The sequence below is a fragment of the Salvia miltiorrhiza genome, chromosome 1, assembly GCF_028751815.1.
Source record: "Salvia miltiorrhiza cultivar Shanhuang (shh) chromosome 1, IMPLAD_Smil_shh, whole genome shotgun sequence".
Taxonomy (NCBI): domain Eukaryota; kingdom Viridiplantae; phylum Streptophyta; class Magnoliopsida; order Lamiales; family Lamiaceae; genus Salvia; species Salvia miltiorrhiza.
In genome coordinates this window covers 60220189-60238486 of record NC_080387.1, presented here as the reverse complement: position 1 = coordinate 60238486, position 18298 = coordinate 60220189, and the positions used below count along the sequence as shown (strand labels likewise).

General features: G+C 37.0%; 2 protein-coding genes and 2 non-coding genes across 4 annotated transcripts; 2 read left to right on the top strand and 2 right to left on the bottom strand.

Annotated features, from left to right (window-relative positions):
- Nucleotides 1-814: 814 nt before the first annotated feature.
- LOC130999995 (ABC transporter C family member 5-like) lies at nucleotides 815-9734 on the top strand. Its single transcript, XM_057925708.1, is given in 13 exon segments — nucleotides 815-1048; nucleotides 1279-3578; nucleotides 3712-4032; nucleotides 4122-4208; nucleotides 4822-5472; nucleotides 5474-5518; nucleotides 5677-5841; nucleotides 6001-6295; nucleotides 6596-6810; nucleotides 7974-8279; nucleotides 8540-8603; nucleotides 8708-8947; nucleotides 9260-9734. Coding segments are annotated over 12 exon segments (4602 nt in total). The 5' UTR covers nucleotides 815-1048; nucleotides 1279-1478; the 3' UTR covers nucleotides 9373-9734.
- A 1450-nt stretch (nucleotides 9735-11184) lies between these two features.
- Nucleotides 11185-16316, top strand: LOC131000055 (nuclear transport factor 2). The gene is made up of 9 exons (XM_057925818.1): nucleotides 11185-11579; nucleotides 11689-11823; nucleotides 12329-12635; nucleotides 13350-13651; nucleotides 14206-14377; nucleotides 14744-14865; nucleotides 14946-15011; nucleotides 15488-15566; nucleotides 15828-16316. Exons 1-9 carry the CDS (start codon nucleotides 11541-11543, stop codon nucleotides 15878-15880), a joined length of 1275 nt encoding a protein of 424 aa, XP_057781801.1. The 5' UTR covers nucleotides 11185-11540; the 3' UTR covers nucleotides 15881-16316.
- A 778-nt stretch (nucleotides 16317-17094) lies between these two features.
- LOC131007473 (small nucleolar RNA SNORD24) lies at nucleotides 17095-17181 on the bottom strand. The gene has a single exon (XR_009096172.1). It is a non-coding gene; the product is annotated as a small nucleolar RNA SNORD24 (small nucleolar RNA).
- Nucleotides 17182-17313: 132 nt separating this feature from the next.
- LOC131007451 (small nucleolar RNA SNORD14) lies at nucleotides 17314-17438 on the bottom strand. The gene has a single exon (XR_009096150.1). It is a non-coding gene; the product is annotated as a small nucleolar RNA SNORD14 (small nucleolar RNA).
- Nucleotides 17439-18298: the final 860 nt, after the last annotated feature.

The following is an 18298-nucleotide window of genomic DNA, read 5'->3' as shown; positions in this document are numbered from 1 at the left end:
ATATAGTTTCAATATATTACAAATTAGTTTCAATACATTACAATTTTTTTTTGAACATTTCGTATATTTTAGGCATTTTTTTATTAAAAGACAAGCATAATCTAAATAACAAACTAATTTTTTTTGGGCATTTCATACATTTTCTATTAAAAGACAAGTATAATAATAATAGTAATAATAATAATGAAAAATATTTTTATAGATTATATAGTTTTAAATAACACGATTATCCTTAAGTTAAGTATATATGAGTGAATAAAACAAGCAAATCAATTTTTGTATAACCAAGTTTCACTATATTTTATTAAATGAATTTTGTTTAGTTCAACTTATTAAATTGGATTTTAAGTAGAAATTATATTGGGCTCGATCATAGAATTGGCCACTAAAAAAATTGTATACACATATATATTTAAATAAACATTTATATATTTATGCATATATATACATAGAAAAATTTAAAATTTTGAGGGGGGCGGTGGCCACTACCAGCCACCCCTGTCTCCGTCTCTGATATTTTCATGAATGATGACACCAATACTATCTCAAATTCTCCCCTAAGAAAAAGAAATAAAATAAATAGAAAAGCTCAGTCTGAACAGTAAAAAAGGGAGTAATTTAAATACTAATCACAGCACTAATCATAAAATAATTGCTTGTCAACAAGATACGTACTATATTTTGATAAGCTTTACGTAATATTCCTCAGATGCATGTGGAATATTTTATTTTAATAATCCCGATGGTGAAAACTAAAAAATGGTTTAATTGGTACTCCATTATTATAAACCTACACGTATAAATAGACTAATGTTGCGGCAATGTGAGTTGTTTGTTTTCTCTGATCAACAATTATCAAACCCCATTTCAGAAATTCCACTGCTATCAGCACTAATAGCTGTGGATTTGTGGGGTTGTTTTCTCTCTCATCTTATACTCATTCTCTCTCACCTTCATGATCCATAGCTCGGACTGCTTTTTTTTGTATTTGCTCAACAATTTGCCTTTGAACATAACACGATTTTTGCAGGAAGTAACACAGGCCCAGGTCAGATTTTTGGTATTTTATGTAATGGGTTTATATCAAATTTAAATCTTAACGTTAATGGATGGAATGTGTGCAACATAATAAACGGGTGTGTATAGAGAGATACACATGTAACATGAAAGAGAAGAGAGAGAAGCAGGGAGAGGTTTCGCCACCTTCCACTGCCGCACATTTCTGTTGGTATCTGTGTTGGTTTTGATGATAAAAACAGAGTTTGTTTTCATGTGCAGATTCCTGTGCTTTCTCTCTCCGCGACTTGGCATTAGGTTTGCGCATTGCAACCGAATTGTATTGCCAGATGGTGAAATGCCCTTTACACGATTTGATCTCTCGCCCCTTCCCATTAATATCACATTAATTATAGTCCGCCTCCTAGTAACCGGATTCCGTCATTTTCGAGGTTTGAAGATTGATATCTGTAAAGATTATTATGGATATCAATCTTTTCTTGAATGCTGAATCCACTGCCCAAAACCATCTCCTCGGCTCCTTTCTCCGTATTCCTGTACTCGAATTAGCCTCAGTTTGCATCAACTTGACTCTGCTGCTCGTGTTTCTCTCTGTTGTTTCCGTGAGGCAGGTTGGGGTGTGTTTTGGTCGGGTTCGAGTGAGGAAAGATGACTCCAACAGGAATTCTGTGGACGTTAGTCACAGACTGATTGTTAATGGTGAGCAGATTCAGAGCTTTGAGATCAGTAGTAGCTACAAGACTTCGGTATGTTGTTGTTTCTATATCCTGTTCGTGCAAGTTTTGGTGTTGGGGTTTGATGGTGCTCGTATGATAAAGGCGCTTGCTCAGGGGAAGGGTCATGAAACACATTGGGCTTATGTGCTCTTGCCTGCAGTTCAGAGTTTATCTTGGTTTGTGCTGAGTTTCTCACTTCTTTATCTTAAATACAAAGTGGTTGAGAAATTCCCATTATTGTTGAGAGTTTGGTGGATTGCATCCTTTTCTATTTCTCTGTCTATTATCTATGTTGATAGCAGAGGATTTGTGCAACGAGGATCAAACTATTTGAATTCTCATGTTTTGGCAAATTGTGCTGTCTTTCCTGCTCTTGCTTTTCTATGTTTTAATGCAATCAGGGGTGTCTCCGGCATTGAGGTCCGCAGGAATCCTGATCTACAAGAGCCATTACTGCTTGAAGAAGAGGCAGGGTGTCTCAAAGTTACTCCGTATAGTGAAGCTGGGCTTTTTAGTTTGGCCACTCTTTCCTGGTTGAATCCACTTCTTTCAACCGGGGCAAAGAGGCCCCTTGAACTGAAGGATATTCCACTACTTGCACAGAAAGATCGTTCCAAGACTAACTATAAAGCATTGAACTCTAATTGGGAGAAGCTGAAGGCTGAGAATCCTTTGAAGCAACCTTCATTAGCTTGGGCTATCATCAAGACTTTCTGGAAAGAGGCCTCCTGCAATGCAATATTTGCAGGACTAAACACCTTAGTTTCTTATGTGGGCCCTTACATGATTAGTTATTTTGTGGATTACCTAGGAGGGAGGGAGACTTTCCCACATGAGGGTTACATTCTTGCTGCAATATTTTTCACTGCAAAGTTGGTGGAGACCTTAACAACCCGACAGTGGTACCTTGGGGTCGACATTTTGGGTATGCATGTGAGATCAGCTCTCACGGCAATGGTCTATCGGAAGGGACTCAAACTTTCAAGCTCAGCAAGGCAAAGTCACACTAGTGGTGAGATTGTTAACTACATGGCAGTTGATGTTCAAAGAGTCGGGGACTATTCTTGGTATCTTCACGACATATGGATGCTTCCTCTCCAAATTATCCTTGCTCTTGCTATTTTATACAAGAATGTTGGAATCGCATCTGTCGCAACACTTATTGCCACCATCATATCAATCGTTGCAACTGTTCCATTGGCAAGGATTCAGGAAGATTACCAGGACAAGCTAATGGCGGCAAAAGATGATAGGATGAGGAAGACTTCGGAGTGCCTTAAGAATATGAGGATCCTCAAGTTGCAAGCATGGGAGGATAGATACAGACTCAAGCTAGAAGAAATGCGCAATGTGGAATTCAAGTATCTGAGGAAAGCGCTTTACTCCCAGGCTTTCATCACATTTATTTTCTGGAGTTCACCTATATTTGTCTCAGCCGTTACATTTGGAACTTGCATTTTGTTGGGCGGTCAGCTAACAGCAGGCAGTGTTCTTTCTGCTTTGGCTACTTTTCGTATTCTGCAAGAGCCACTTAGAAATTTCCCTGACTTGGTTTCAATGATGGCTCAGACTAAAGTTTCACTTGATCGAATCACGGGATTCTTGCAGGATGAAGAGCTGCAGGAAGATGCTACTATCACTTTGCCACGAGGTATTTCCGATGTGGCTATAGAGATCAATGATGGAGAGTTCTCTTGGGATCCATCTTCACCAACACCAACTCTGTCAGGCATTCAATTAAGGGTGGAGAAAGGAATGCGTGTTGCAGTCTGCGGAGTGGTTGGGTCTGGTAAATCAAGCTTTCTCTCTTGCATCCTTGGCGAGATTCCGAAAACATCTGGTGAAGTAAGTTTGAGTCTATGCTATGCTAGCATTATTTCTTTTTTAGCACCTTATTCTTTAAGACTGCAGTGTTTTAGTTCCAGGAAATTTTGCTGACTGAATCATGTTACCAACTTATATATATATATATTTCTAGGTTAGAACATGTGGTTCTTCTGCATATGTCTCTCAATCAGCTTGGATCCAATCAGGAAATATAGAGGAAAATATCTTGTTTGGAAGCCCAATGGACAAGGCAAAATACAAGGGTGTTATTCATGCTTGTTCACTGAAGAAAGATTTGGAGCTATTCTCCCATGGCGATCAAACCATTATTGGTGATAGAGGTATTAATCTTAGTGGTGGCCAGAAGCAGCGAGTACAACTTGCTCGAGCATTATATCATGATGCTGACATATATTTACTGGACGATCCCTTCAGTGCAGTTGATGCACATACGGGCTCTGAGTTATTTAAGGTTGGTCCGATTTTAGGTATTTTTTTTTTGGGTTTCAGATATAATCATTACCCTGGCTAATTTTTTCTTTGTTTTTGGTGAAACTGCAGGAGTATATACTGACAGCTCTAGCTGGAAAGACTGTTGTCTTTGTCACTCATCAAGTTGAATTTTTACCTGCAGCTGACTTGATTTTGGTAGAGTTTCTACAGCTGCCTTTTTCATTTACACATGTATAATTGCTAGTTGGTTCTTGTGCTGTTGAGTTTTGGACCTTTTATGTTTAATCTTATGGATAAGCTGGTTTGGACTTGTAGGTAAATGTGCTTCTGTTACTTCCGTAATTGTGAGTCGTTGTCTTATCTTTATTCATGTCCTTCTGGCTTTGATATGAACCACAAACCAGCGGTGATTGGTAATAGCGTGAACATATTTTGCAAAATGTTTCTGATAATTATGTGTTTGCTGTATATTTATTATATTCTCTGGACCATGGAGATTTTGATGGGTTTCTGAAAATATGTGATGCATGCTCCTTGAACCTAGCTGCCTCGTCATCCCCTGCATCACTATGTAGTTCTTCATCTTCCTTCTTTCAGGATTTTTCTGGTTGAGTTCATAATTTACCTCAAAAGTAAAGTGTTTCTCTGCAAGCATATTTTCTCATAAGAGCAGCAGATTGCCAGAATATAGTGTATATGCTGCATCCCCATCGACACTAAGAGATGAAATTATCTCAATGGTATTGAAGTTGCCTTGTGCTCGTTCATATTCCCTGCTGATTTTGCATCTCCTTGTATGTAACAACAGGTTCTGAAGGAGGGCCGTATCATTCAAGCTGGAAAATATGATGAGCTTTTGCAAGCAGGAACAGATTTTAACACACTGGTGTGTGCTCATCATGAAGCAATTGAAGCCATGGATTTTTGCAACCAATCATCTGAAGATTCTGATAAACATGATCCACTCGATAGTTCTGTTATCATGAGTAAGAAATGTAATTCTGTTGGAAGCAATATTGCTGGCATGGCTAATGAAGCCCAACAAAGTGTCTCATCTTCAGATATGCAACCAATCAAAGAAAAAAAGAAATCCAAACGTTCTAAAAGAAAGCAACTTGTGCAGGAAGAGGAACGAGAGCGAGGAAGAGTTAGCATGAAAGTGTATATCTCATATATGACAGCTGCTTATAAGGGCTTACTGATCCCATGCATTATCCTCGCACAAACATTATTTCAGGTCCTTCAAATAGCCAGTAGTTGGTGGATGGCTTGGGCAAATCCACAAACCACTGGGGACAAACCTAAAACCAGTAATATGGAGCTTATTGTTGTTTATACGGCACTTGCTTTTGGCAGCTCCTGCTTCATATTCATCAGGGCTGTTCTTGTTGCTACTTTTGGTCTTGCGGCTGCGCAGAAATTATTTGTGAAAATGCTTAGGACAGTTTTTCGAGCACCAGATGTCATTCTTTGACTCTACTCCAGCTGGGCGCATACTGAACCGCGTACTTACATGTCTTCTTCTGAAAAGTTTCCCCTCCTACCTTTTCCTTTTCCAAACTATAGGCTCTTAAGAGTTGATATATTATAATTATTTCCCCTATTGTCCATTATCAAGGCCACTTTTATTTCATCTTTATAATGATTTCTTTTAATCTACCAGGTGTCAATTGATCAGAGTGTTGTAGATCTTGATATTCCCTTCAGACTAGGCGGCTTTGCTTCAACGACAATCCAACTTCTTGGCATTGTTGGAGTAATGACACAAGTTACCTGGCAAGTTTTGCTTCTCGTTGTCCCAATGGCAGTTGCTTGCTTGTGGATGCAGGTAAGCTATCATAGCATGTTGTAAACTGGGATTCTGCCTTTGATCCTCTATATAAATTTGATGATCAAGTATCCATCAAGGAAACAATAATGCAATATTTATTTGATGAAATGTCATGGAGAACTGTGATGAATCTCACATTGCTCAATAAAAATGCAGAAATACTATATGGCTTCATCTAGAGAACTAGTCCGCATTGTTAGCATCCAGAAATCTCCAGTAATTAATCTCTTTGCCGAATCAATTGCTGGAGCAGCTAATATCAGAGGTTTTGGACAAGAAAAAAGATTCATGAAGAGGAATCTGTATCTTCTAGATTGCTTTTCTCGTCCATTTTTCTGCAGTCTTGCAGCCATCGAGTGGCTTTGCTTGCGCATGGAACTACTCTCAACTTTTGTATTTGCTTTTTGCATGATCTTACTCGTGAGCTTCCCTCAGGGAGCAATAGACCCCAGTAAGTGAATATTTCTTTTCAAATATCAAATGCATGTCTGCTGATGTTTGTTAGAGTTTTCCTCCATAACCATCAACTTGAATTAGCCATTTTGCAAAATAGAATTCCATTCATATAGAGATCCGCATCATTTTTATTGTTAAGAAACTGCTGGTGATCCTGTTTACACCACTCTTTTAAGATGCTTCCTCTTAATTTTGAAGTTATTTGCTTTAATGAAAATTTTAGAGAAAATACTGAAGAATTTGCAAATAATGGAGACCTCGTGCTAATTTTTCAATGCTGAATTTGTCTTCAAAGGTATGGCTGGCCTTGCAGTGACATATGGCCTCAACTTGAATGCACGTCTATCAAGATGGATTCTCAGTTTTTGCAAGCTTGAAAACAAAATCATCTCCATTGAAAGGATTCATCAATACTGCCAAATACCTAGTGAAGCACCACCAGTTATTGACGACTCTCGTCCACCATCCTCGTGGCCTGAGAATGGAAAAATTGAGCTTAGTGATCTAAAGGTATGTCTATTGAGATTTATTGCTTTTGTAGTGTTATATTCATCACTTCTATTATTCCTATATGTGGAATTTTCCCCCCCTCTTCACATAGACTACCCTGTAGTGGTAGATATCCCTTTCTCTTGTACTAAGAAGTGTAATCAGCAATGTACTTTAAAATGATGATGTTAAACTTGCAAAAAGAAGTTATTGAATATTTGAATTTTAAACAAGAAATGTGCTAGTACAAGTGAGTGGAGTCTAGATTAGATGTCTAAGAAGTTTTTTCCCCCTGTGTGCATATTGGCACACCGTCAGTGGAATCTAGATTAGATGTCTGTCGAGTTATTTTATAAATATAAGTTTTCTAAATTGGAACCGAGATATGAGTTCAAATTAAATCATATTCCATGTTAGTGTGTTTTTCATATTTTACACTAATTATACTTTAATGTTTAAGGTTTTTTTTTTTTGAGGGAAATGTTTTAGTTTTTAGATTAATCAGATTTCCTGTACTCTAGTTGAGAACTATTTTCTGCTTATGGAAAAGATCAAGTAAATGGGCAACTGCCATTTCCAGATTAGTAAGGTCAAACATTGTATGTTTTCACCACAGGCATGTTCCACATGGTACAATATATTTAAACCATGCACATATTAGCATCGTGTAAGTTGACTGTTCTGTCAGGCTACTTGGAGAGCTTTCGGAATCTTTAATCTTACGATATGCTATTTGAAATTTCTGATCAAAAGGGGGGAAAAAGAAAAAAAGAAACATGATTGATTTTTGTAGCAACAAAAAACTTAGTTAAAGAAAAAAGAAACTCAGTATTTTGTAGACCACTGCATACATATATGATTAAAAAAATCCTAAAGTTCAGCTGATCTACTTATACCTTTGGTCAGTTTCAAATCCTAACGAAGCCTGCGGTGGGGAGTCTTGTCTCACACATTTTAACGCTAGGATTAGTGGTGGGGTGGATGATGACTTGTTCGCGGACATGGGACGACACCATACTGGATTAGACTCATGATAAGCTCATAGGTCTAAGAAACATGATGAGTTAATGCAGGTGGAGATAGAAAGAACAAATATAGTCCTTCGCCTCATCTCTTTATGTGTGTGAGTGTGTGTGTGTGTGTTTGTGCGAGAGAGAGAGAGTTTGAAGTATTTTCCACTCCAGGTTCGTTACAAGGAGAATCTTCCCATTGTGCTCCATGGTGTCTCCTGCACAATTCCTGGTGGGAAGAAAATTGGGATTGTTGGTCGTACTGGAAGTGGAAAATCTACCTTGATCCAGGCCCTATTTCGATTGATAGAGCCGGCAGGTGGTAGAATAATTATAGACAACATTGATATCTCAACAGTTGGACTTCATGATCTCCGGAGCCGCCTAGGTATCATACCCCAAGAGCCAACATTATTTGAAGGAACTATCAGAGGCAACCTCGACCCTCTGGAAGAGCATTCTGATCACACCATCTGGCAGGTACATTCACTTTCTAACTCTACATGAAGAATGCAAAACATTTGTACTCATAATCGAGAGGATCAAGTGCTGCACCTTTTCCAAGCTTATCATTGTCATCCTTAATTGGGAAATCTCTTTATATGCCTGCAATTGTTGGCGGTGTCCATTTTCGTAGTTCTAGTCTTTCTTGAAGATGAATATAATGATCTGCTGCAGCTTTGTGTTTGTCATTCCGTAAACATCTATTTGATGCTCATGCTGCACATAATTTGCCACAGGCTCTTGAAAAGTCTCAGTTAGCTGAGATAGTTCGCCAGAAAGAGCATAAACTAGATACGCCGGGTATGCTCCTCGGACATGGATATGTTCTTCTCTGTCTCTAGGCAGCCTAAAAGCTGAAAAATCGGAGGTTCAAAGGGACTTATTTCTTTTGTATATGTTGACAGTTTTAGAAAGTGGAGATAATTGGAGCGTGGGCCAGCGACAGCTAGTGTCTCTCGGCCGTGCCTTGCTTAAACAGGCGAGAATTTTGGTTCTTGATGAAGCAACAGCCTCGGTTGACACGGCCACAGATAACCTGATCCAAAAGATAATAAGAACAGAGTTTAAGAATTGTACTGTTTGTACAATTGCTCATCGCATTCCTACAGTCATCGATAGTGACCTGGTTTTGGTCCTCAGTGACGGTGCGTTCTACAACTTTAGTTATTCTGTCTAAAGTTTTTAATTTTTTATTACATAGCATTGCTGTTCATGAGAACTCAAAAATGGAATATGAGGTAGCATCTCCATGTATGGTGGTTTGCAGCAGTTTCTGAAATTCTTGTCTATACCAGTTGACTGTTATTGTTTCTCTCCTGCAGTGCTTCTGTTTCCTTCTCTGTTAAAATGTAATTTTTCTGGATGATAACTTAGATAGGAGATTCGACAATTTGGAGCTTGTTTGATCATGAAATTTCTTCAAGCACCCAAAGTAAACGCCCTTGAATGATTTGCAGGTCGGGTAGCAGAGTTTGACACTCCAGCACGACTATTGGAGGACAGATCTTCCATGTTTCTTAAGCTGGTTTCTGAATACTCATCGAGATCGAGTAGCATTCCTGACTTCTGATCTCACGTTGTATGTGTGGAAATCACGATGGAAGCAAAAAGAAAGAAGCGCGACCCTGGAAAACACAGTTGAGACGGTGGCGAAGTGAGCATCGGCAGGTAAGGATCCTCTCCTTGGCCATGGAAATGGAAAGTCGAATATGGTTTGATCTGAGATGGGATATACTTGGAGTAAGGAGATAGTTGCCGCGGGCTCCAATGTGTACATGGAATAAGTTTCTAGGAAGATAAAGATGAAGAAGAAGAGGCCTTTTGTATTTTTACAAGAGCAATAAAACTAGGTTTTTGCAGTCAATTAATTATGTAATGTACCCTGTAGACTATTTGACTTTTAGAGTAAACTCTGGTGTTTATATGGATTCAGTAAGTCATTATCATTATTTGGAAAAATGGGTTCGTCTTCAAACAAACATCTTCTGTCGGATTATCGAAATGTTGTGTACATAATATTTATCTTTGCATTGCAAAATAGAGTGAGTTTAATGCCAAACTCACACGTCAAACTACCGTGTGAGGTGTGAGGTACGAGACTTAGAGCACCCACATCGACTTACTCAAGAAGCCTTACTCGAGTAAGCTTGGCCGATGTAGGTGGTGGCTTACTCGAGCCTTACTCATCCGGATGATGAGTAAGGCTCATCCTGCCTTTATATAATGGCGCGTGCATGCACGCGCTACTTTTATGCTTACTCGAGTCTTACTCAACGAATGTAGGGAGCTTATTCATAGCTTACTCATCCATTTTTTTATAATGGATATGAGTAAGTTGGATGAGTCTGCCCAATGCAGGCTGCGTACTCATAAGTGATCACCTCTTCCGTTGAGTAAGTAGTTATTCAGCGGATGTGAATGCTATGCGTGACTCTAGTTTTCTTTGCAAAACATAGTGTAATTACCAACACTGTTTTAAACTTGAAACTTTTTCATTGACAACATGAAATAATAATTTCGATTGATTCTAGCACATATCTAAACTAACGTGTAATAAAATTTCAAAAACCTAATTGAAGCACGCCGAGTACAATTTATGACATCTAAACACAGTTTAATAAGCATGTCTACATGGAACAATAAAAAACTTTAAAAAACTAACTCATTTACATCCTCATATCATATATAGTTCATTATTGAATTTCAGGTGTTGCAAAAATCATATAGTACTAGTATTTAAATTTGCGGTAATACACAAATTAGTAACATTCAGTATTTCAGTGACATCAAATTCCTGACTCTTGCTCATGTCATGTGTACCCAGTGTGCCTATTTGTATTTCTGATATGTGAGTTTGATTTTTTATTTATTTTTTTGTTTGGGGGAATGAAATTTTAGAGCTAAACATAGTAATCTTACTTTTCATGAATATTACTCCCTCAGTCTTATTATAAATGTCTCACTTTCCATAATGAGATATTCATTACAAATGTCTCATTTTTTTTACAACATAATTTCTCTATATACCTAATATTTAAATATTTTCACTAACTCATTTTATTTATTAATTATATACTGCCTATGTCGTCCGCCCACAAAGATTGTGTATTTCATTTTTTAGAAACTTTCTTTATACTTAAAATCACATTCACACTTAATATTTATAAAATACTCATCCTTTACTTTTATATTTTGGTGGGCCTAATATAATCTTTTAACACTAAAATTAAAATTAAAATTCGTGCTCTTCCACTTTACTACATACTGTTTATGAATAGATAAAGTATTTTTTAATTTAGGTGCCTAAAAAATAAGGAGACATTATAATGGGAGAAAGGGAGCACTAGTAGTAATAATCATACATTGGACACAATATAGATACATGCCCCACGAGTTGTAGTCCGACAGTAGAAGAATCAAAGAATTAATCCTATCCGTCGCTACAATATCACATTCGACGGTGAAGATCCTGTCCTCATAAACCCCCACGAAACAGCGGTGACGTAACGCCGGATACACAGCCCAAGCGAAAGAAAATTAAAAAAGAAACGGAAAAAACAGAAATATATAAAAGAATTTATCGTCACTTTACCGAAAAGCCGTTCTCGTAAATCAGAGAAACAGCGGGATAAATTCCTTTAATTTATTCAAATAAACGCGAGCGACGAAAATTCCATTTTCGAATCGTGAAATCTCGATCTAGGGTTTAGCATCGCCGTCGGCGGATTCGATCGGAGAATGGCGAACCAGTACGCAGCTCAGGTCACTGCATCGCAGGTAATTCTTAACATTTGCGTTTCGGATTTGTTTTGCGAGTAATCCTGAGCTCGTCTCTTCACTGTTGTTTTAGCTTTTTCATTTAATCGTGGTTTTTGGAATTCTTCAGGTGGGTTCGTACTTCGTTCAACAGTACTATCAGGTGTTTCAGCAGCAGCGGGAGTATGTGCACCAGTTTTACAATGATTCCAGCTCCATGATGCGAGTTGATGGAGAAATCAGCGAGTCTGCGTCGGATATGATGGTAAACGCTCTTCTTACGCTTAGCAGATCTTAATCTATGTTTTTGCCTCTGGCTTAATTATTTTTAACTTTTTTGTTGCTAGAAAAGTAAGTTTTAGCCTTTGCGTTATGCATTTCTATCATGACAGTGAACTGTGATTTGGATCTCATTCCATGGATCAGAGATATTTTTGTTTGGAAAGCATCAGGTGGAAACAGATCCGATGGCAGTTTAGTCTTTTTTACTTCTTGGCTGTGGCTTAAGCCGCTCAGTGCTAATTAGTTATGTGCAAAGCAATTGAAAATTTTCTATGCCCTATTGTTAAGTGTCTTCTGTTTTGAGAATCAAAATTTTCACTTTTGCTGTTGTCTGTTTGGCCAATGTCGAGCACTGCTATCTAATCCTTTTAATGTTTCTGCATTGGAATTTGTCTGCTTGAGCTCTTCTGGATGTTAATCAATGATATCATGATCAGAGTCTAGTTTATGATTGACTAATGCAAAAATGTATGTCTTTCTTGCTACAGAAAATTCATGAAGTGCTTATGTCTCTTAATTTTTCGGGAATTGAGATCAAGACAATAAAGTCACTTGAATCATGGAATGGAGGTGTTCTTGTAGTTGTTACTGGCTCTGTCAAGTCTAGAGACTTCAGTTATTGGAGGAAATTTGTGCAAACTTTTTTCCTTGCTCCTCAAGAGAAAGGTTACTTTGTTCTGAATGATATGTTCCATTTCGCCGATGATGAGGTGACGCACCAACCTTCAGCTCCAGTACATGAACAGCATGTTGATTATCAGCCGACTATTTCATCTCATGTTCCTGATCCACCTGGTATAATTGACTGTACATGATCTTTTCATTTTTTAAAATGCTTAGTGCTGCCTGTATAGGCTCAAATATCATCCTTATCACTAAGAGGCACAAGCAGAGGATCTTTTGTTTGTTAATTTTTTTCAAGGTTGGTGTGTGTACTGATATTCTAGACATTATTTGAACTAGATATCGGCTAAATCACTATAAAGTGATTTTGTTACTGACAATTATATTTTGACCATACCAAGACACAATTGTATCCATCCACTGGGATATGAACTTTCCATGTTCTTCAGCTAAAGTAGGGCTGGAATTCTTTTCTCAGTTTTCCTCAGATAGTTAGAAATGAAAATGTATTTCCATGAATGCCTTAAAGCGAATTACACGTGTCAAATCTATGCTAAGATTTTGATGCAGATGCAAATGCATGTTTAACCAATTATAACCTACACTAATGGCTAATGCTATATCGGCCCAAAGATTGATATTCACATGACCGCACAGTTTTCTTCCTGAAGTATGTGTTAGGCTTAATACATGAGGTAAAAGTCTTAATTATGCAAAAATTTATACTTTTTGATCAATCTCAGTTATTTCATGCGGTCTTTTTTTGCATTACACTGGATTGTATTTCAAAACTTCTGGATTTCATGATGAGAAAGTCTTTGCAGTTTTTGGTAGCTAAGACGTGTTATCAATAGTCTGATACAGTGTGTTCTACAATTACAACAGTTTCTGATTATGCATTGGAGGAGGAGGCAGGTGAATACGGTAACTCTGTTCACGTTGAAGGAGTTGAGCCAGTTCAAGACTACAGTTATGAGGAGCATCTTCGACAGGATCCTGAGCCAGAACCCGAGCTGGAGCTAGAGCCAGAGCAGGAGCCAGAGCCTGAAGTTGACAGACTTGAAGAAGAATCTCCTTTTGAAGAAACAAGTCATGTGCTTCAAAATCCATTATCTACTGTGCATGAACCTCAGCTTTCTGTGGAGGAACCCGTTGGAGAACCGGAGAAACTCACCTATGCATCTATAGTAAGTATCATTTTTGCTTAGCTACTTCAAAAATAGTTTGACACTTCTTTAAGCCATCTTAAATTTCTTTAGCATCAAAGGTCCAAGAAATAAGAATGTGACTGAGTTTTCCTACCTGATAGTGAGTTGGATGCAAATCTTTCAATGTGAAATTGCTACAAGTTTATTGACCATGAAAACTAGGCATTAGTCAAATACTGAGTAATATTAGCTTACACATTGATTATATGTGGCTTTGTTCCACTGTTCCTGCATATGTCTAATATAAGAACAATTTTGCAATTATACACTAAAGCTCTTGTGGTATCTCAGGTGCCATTAATCTGTGCTTACTTTAATCCTAGAAACTTGAGATATGTCAATCTTTTCACCTTCAGGCGGGTTTTCTCTTTTTAAAACTTGACATACATTTATTTGTGGTGTTGCTAATTTTTGTAGTACATGCAACCTAGAAGCTTCGAGGAGTTCTAGTTCAAATTCATCCTACTTTCAACTTTTAATCCAGTTTCTTGTATTAACTCTTTCTAATTGTCGACTCTCTTTTGAATTGTAAGTTGCGGGTTAAAGGAAGAACTCAACCGCCAATGATTTCGCAACCAGCTTTCACTCCGAGACCACCTGTTGCAGACTGGAACCATATTTCACCACCTGTGGTGCAGCAGCCAATCTCAACTCCTCCATCATTTGGTCTGGACGTAATGGAGGAATCCTTATCGGCACAAGAAGGTAATGGCTGATAATTTCCTTTTTAGTTGTGCTAATGAAAGCATGCCAAAAGCCCAAATATCTAACACTTCCTTTTGTTCATTTCAACCACAAATTCTTTTCTGTGTTTGCTGTGTCTTACTCTTGGGAGGTTCCTTTGATAAGATTGTTAAAATGGCTTTATCTAAATGTATGTTAATGAGGCTCAGCTTTTGGATGATTTTTTTCATTTGTTCCCATTATCTACTAGGAGGTGCATTAATTGATGGTCAACGTGGCAATATGACCTATATTATTTGCTAAACATTTTTTACTTATGAATGTTTGACTGCTTATCTTTGATTTGATTCTTTGACTGATTCAGTTTGTTGTCATTTACTTTGTCAGGGGAACCAAAATCTGTATATGTGAGAAATTTGCCGTCTTCAGTAACAAGTCTTGATCTTCAGCAAGAGTTTGAGAATTTCGGGAGAATCAAGCATGATGGAATCTTCTTGAGGAACCGCATTGTATGTTTCCTTTCATATCATAATCTTTTGTATTTAAATTTATTGTGTCGTGAAATCTCTGAAAATATCTTGGTGCACAGGATACTGGTGTCTGCTATGCCTTTGTTGAGTTTGAAGATATTCAGAGTGTTCGGAATGCTCTCAAGGTATGGAATTTTTCTTTTGAGGAACAAATAATAGTGCAAAATCATTTTATCTAGTGTCTAGTGATCAAGGTGGGAGCTTTTTCAATCATGCTATTTTGAGGGCATTTCAGCAGATGCCCATCATATGAGTTACAAATTTTTAATCTATATAGATGAGGAACTTGCAGTTTATAGAAGTATCAATCAGAGAGAGCCATGTTATGACTGTCGTTAATTATTGTTTTGGAGGTGTTTTAATTTTCGATGAGTGTAATGTGGTTATAACTTATAACTTTCATGAAAAATATAATCTGTCTGTGGTCTTAGCGTATCTCTTGTCTATGTTAGCATTAATGTCCAAGAGTATGCTCATAAGTCATATCCATACCTGAGCCTGACTTTTCTGTAAACAAAAAAAAGATAAAATCTTGATTATGCTTTGTTTCTTATTAATTTGAATTGACTGTGTATCTTGTTTTTTAAAATATTTTTGATAGGCTTCTCCTATTCAATTGGGCGGAAGGAAAGTATATGTTGAGGAGAGAAGACCAAATAGTGGTGCGGCTCGTGGTGGAAGTATGCATCTTTCCCTACTACTTTTAACTATAAATTTGATATGCCCAGATGGCTGTTGCTGTACAATCACATTCCCAGTCTTTTCTTCCTCCTTTTCTCCGAATTCCTATCACTTTCAAGAAACCTTTAGGCATCCAAAAAATATAGAATGTTGGGCGCCAGGCATGGTGTTTCTTTCTGGAATTCGTTAAGCCCAGAAATTATATTGATTGCATTTGTCCTTCGCTGACACTATTCCTGGCTTGAAATTTTCTTGATCAGGGAGCGGGATTCGAGGCAGAGGTGGGCGTGGTGGAAGGAGTTCTGGTAGGTGAGCGAAGTGCCAGTGATAGCAAAAGAGAAGAGTTAGAACTGGTGGTTTCGGTGCACGTGATGTAGTGATTGTGTCATCCAATAACAAAAGTGGTTCGCATGTTGCCATGACTTTCAGTTTTATTGCTGAAGCAAATGCTTCCTTTTTGTTTGGTGTCTTTTCTTTTTTTCTTTTTTTCCGGTTTCAAGTGAAAACTTATTTGGAGAGATCTTCTGAGTGGCCTTCGGGTTCAAATTTTCTCATACTTATGGGTTTTTCTGTCCTCCTTTTGGTTGCTTTTTCATCTTCCAATTTTGGGGGGTGGGGGGGTTGTCTTTTTGTACCAGTAATGAGAAATTTTCATGCAGATGCTAAATAGGGTGTAGTTTTTCTATTGGAAAAGATGATACCCCAAAGAACAAATTCAGTATTATATTGGGATAGATTGTTTCATTATCTATGATTTGAAACTATTGTTATTCTATTCAGATCCAGAACAGGTAAGAAACATCCCAAGTGGAATGGAGATGGATGTGCTGCTCGCCCTAGGTATGTCATCTGATAGCTCGTTAAAATTTTCTATAAATCTCCTTCGTTTTCATTGAATTCGGCCTTAAATCTAGTGGAAATAGTTGATACATAAATTGGCATTACTCCCTTGTTACGCTGCTACCCTTTCCCATCTTATTTTCACATATTAATCTTGGCCCCCTCACTTTCTCTTTCTCTCGAAAGTTACACCCCGAGAGCTGTTGCAGAAATCCATTACATATTACAAAATTGGAATCTAATAACTACCTGTTATTAGAATAACGTGTTCACGAGTAGTTGTCAACTTTTACATTTAATCCATTACATACAGGCCAACACAAGAAACCAAATTACTCAGTCATAGGAGGGCCACAAACTTGGGGCTCGACGAAACATAAAGTATTTGATTGTCAATGTTTTCTTCTTTTTGAGAAAATATTTTCTTTACTCTTCTAGCTTAGGTTTCAGTTTTAGAAATGGAGGCATTCAATCATCCCACAAAGAAGTACTCATATTTTTTATTTTGTCCCGTCTCATGAAAAAGTATCACTTCTTTTTTTTTTTTTTCCATTCATCCCATAAAGAAAGTATAACTTTCATAAAAAGTATCACTTACCTATCCGTCCCAAAGATGGATAAAAATCAGAAAGAAAAAGAAACAAATAAGACATAAAGTCTATGAAGTATTATGTTAAGAAAAGAATAGGCCTCAAAGATCTTGGTAGATAAAGAATCATCCGATGGTAAAACAATCCCATCAAGAGTAGCAAATATAATCTCGCATCACAGGCTACGACAATTAAAAAAATCCAAACAAACTCAAATTTTTATTGATTAATAGAATGAAAAAGAACAATCAAGGAGACGATTTTAAACTTCAAAATTAAAGAATTTTTGGAAAAAAAAAAACTATAAAAGAGATGGCGGCTCAGACATCCAAGGAAGGAAAATAGCAGCATATACTCTCAAGCCTGGCGAAGGCGAAAGCACTTAGGCGGCCACTGCGAATGTTTTTGAGAAACAAGCCTTACCATTTAGCATCATCGCCCACCAATCATAAAATTACGAAAAGAAATTACAAAAAGGAAACAAAGAAGAAAAGAGAAGAATGAAGAGTGCCTGGTTAAACAGATGTGGCGAGTGATTGGTTATTTATACAAGGAAAAGAGGGCTGCGAATTGGTAATGGTAGGGTTAGGGTTTTAAAAAGAAGGAAATCAACTGCGCTGCCGCAACTTAAATCTAAGCTTAGATTGCTTTTCCTCGTATTCCGCTTTTGAGCTTCTTCCTACTACACTTCATTTTATTAATTAGGGTTAATATCACTTTCAATTCTAATATTTTATCAAAAAAAATTTTATTTTTAATTTTTATTTAATTTTCGATGTTAATACTCCTAAATAACCAGTTTACTTAAAAAAAGGTTAATTACAATCACAAAAATGAAAATATATTAATTCAAATATATTTTTGTGTAAATAGACTATTTTATCCTTACTAAAATAGTAATAAAATTATATTAAAAAAATAGGAGTATATAACAATTTAAATAGAAAATGGAATTAATATTTAGAACAATGCAGAGACTTTTGAAATTCAAAATTGATCGAGGATATTTGAAGTATTATGATCATGTTTTCAACTTTATCATCTAGCGTTCAGTAACAAAGTAATTGAGTCGGAAATCTATTAAACATATAAATTAACGCTGATAATAACAATTAAAAATATGAGTTTCAAAAGCCTTGGATTAATTTTGAGAGTTCCAAAAGTATTTATATCGTTTTGAAGATAGAATTGAGTCCTGCTTAGCTGGAGCTGTGAATCAATTAAAAGTCGAATATATTCACTAATGCCAGCATCTTGAAAAGTATTAGTTGGAGTAGTAAAAAATGATGGGTTGATTGTTG